We start from the raw sequence: 315 nt of genomic DNA on the forward strand, positions 1-315 counted from the left end.
GTGAAGACGATGAAAGAAAGGAATAGGCATGAAGAAAGATGGCTAAAGAGACGAGAATCCCCACGAGCAAACGCAGCCAAGACATTTGCGTATTGATGGCCCTAGGGCAAAGAGAATACGTGAACGAAGCGGCAGTAAGATCAATGAAGTCGAGGACCACATGCATAATGCAATCTGTCAGAAGCATCGCTTCTGTGGAGATCTGAGAGACACCTCCTACAAGTTGATCTAAAGCTCGGAAACCTAGCAAGGAATAAACAACGCAGGAGAGAACAAAGAGAAGAAAGACCTCCACGACACTTCCTCGAGGGCCTC

At 47.3% G+C, this 315-nt stretch overlaps 1 protein-coding gene across 1 annotated transcript; it reads right to left on the reverse strand.

Annotated features, from left to right (window-relative positions):
* Nucleotides 1–13: 13 nt before the first annotated feature.
* Nucleotides 14–314, reverse strand: CSUI_005341 (uncharacterized protein; the record flags this gene model as incomplete). Its single annotated transcript, XM_068065517.1, has 1 exon — nt 14–314. A coding segment is annotated over one exon (300 nt), but the record flags the coding sequence as incomplete, so codon positions are not given.
* Between the last annotated feature and the right edge of the window lies 1 nt (nt 315).

This window comes from Cystoisospora suis (genome assembly GCF_002600585.1).
Source record: "Cystoisospora suis strain Wien I chromosome Unknown contig_2587, whole genome shotgun sequence".
Classification (NCBI taxonomy): Eukaryota; Apicomplexa; class Conoidasida; order Eucoccidiorida; family Sarcocystidae; genus Cystoisospora; species Cystoisospora suis.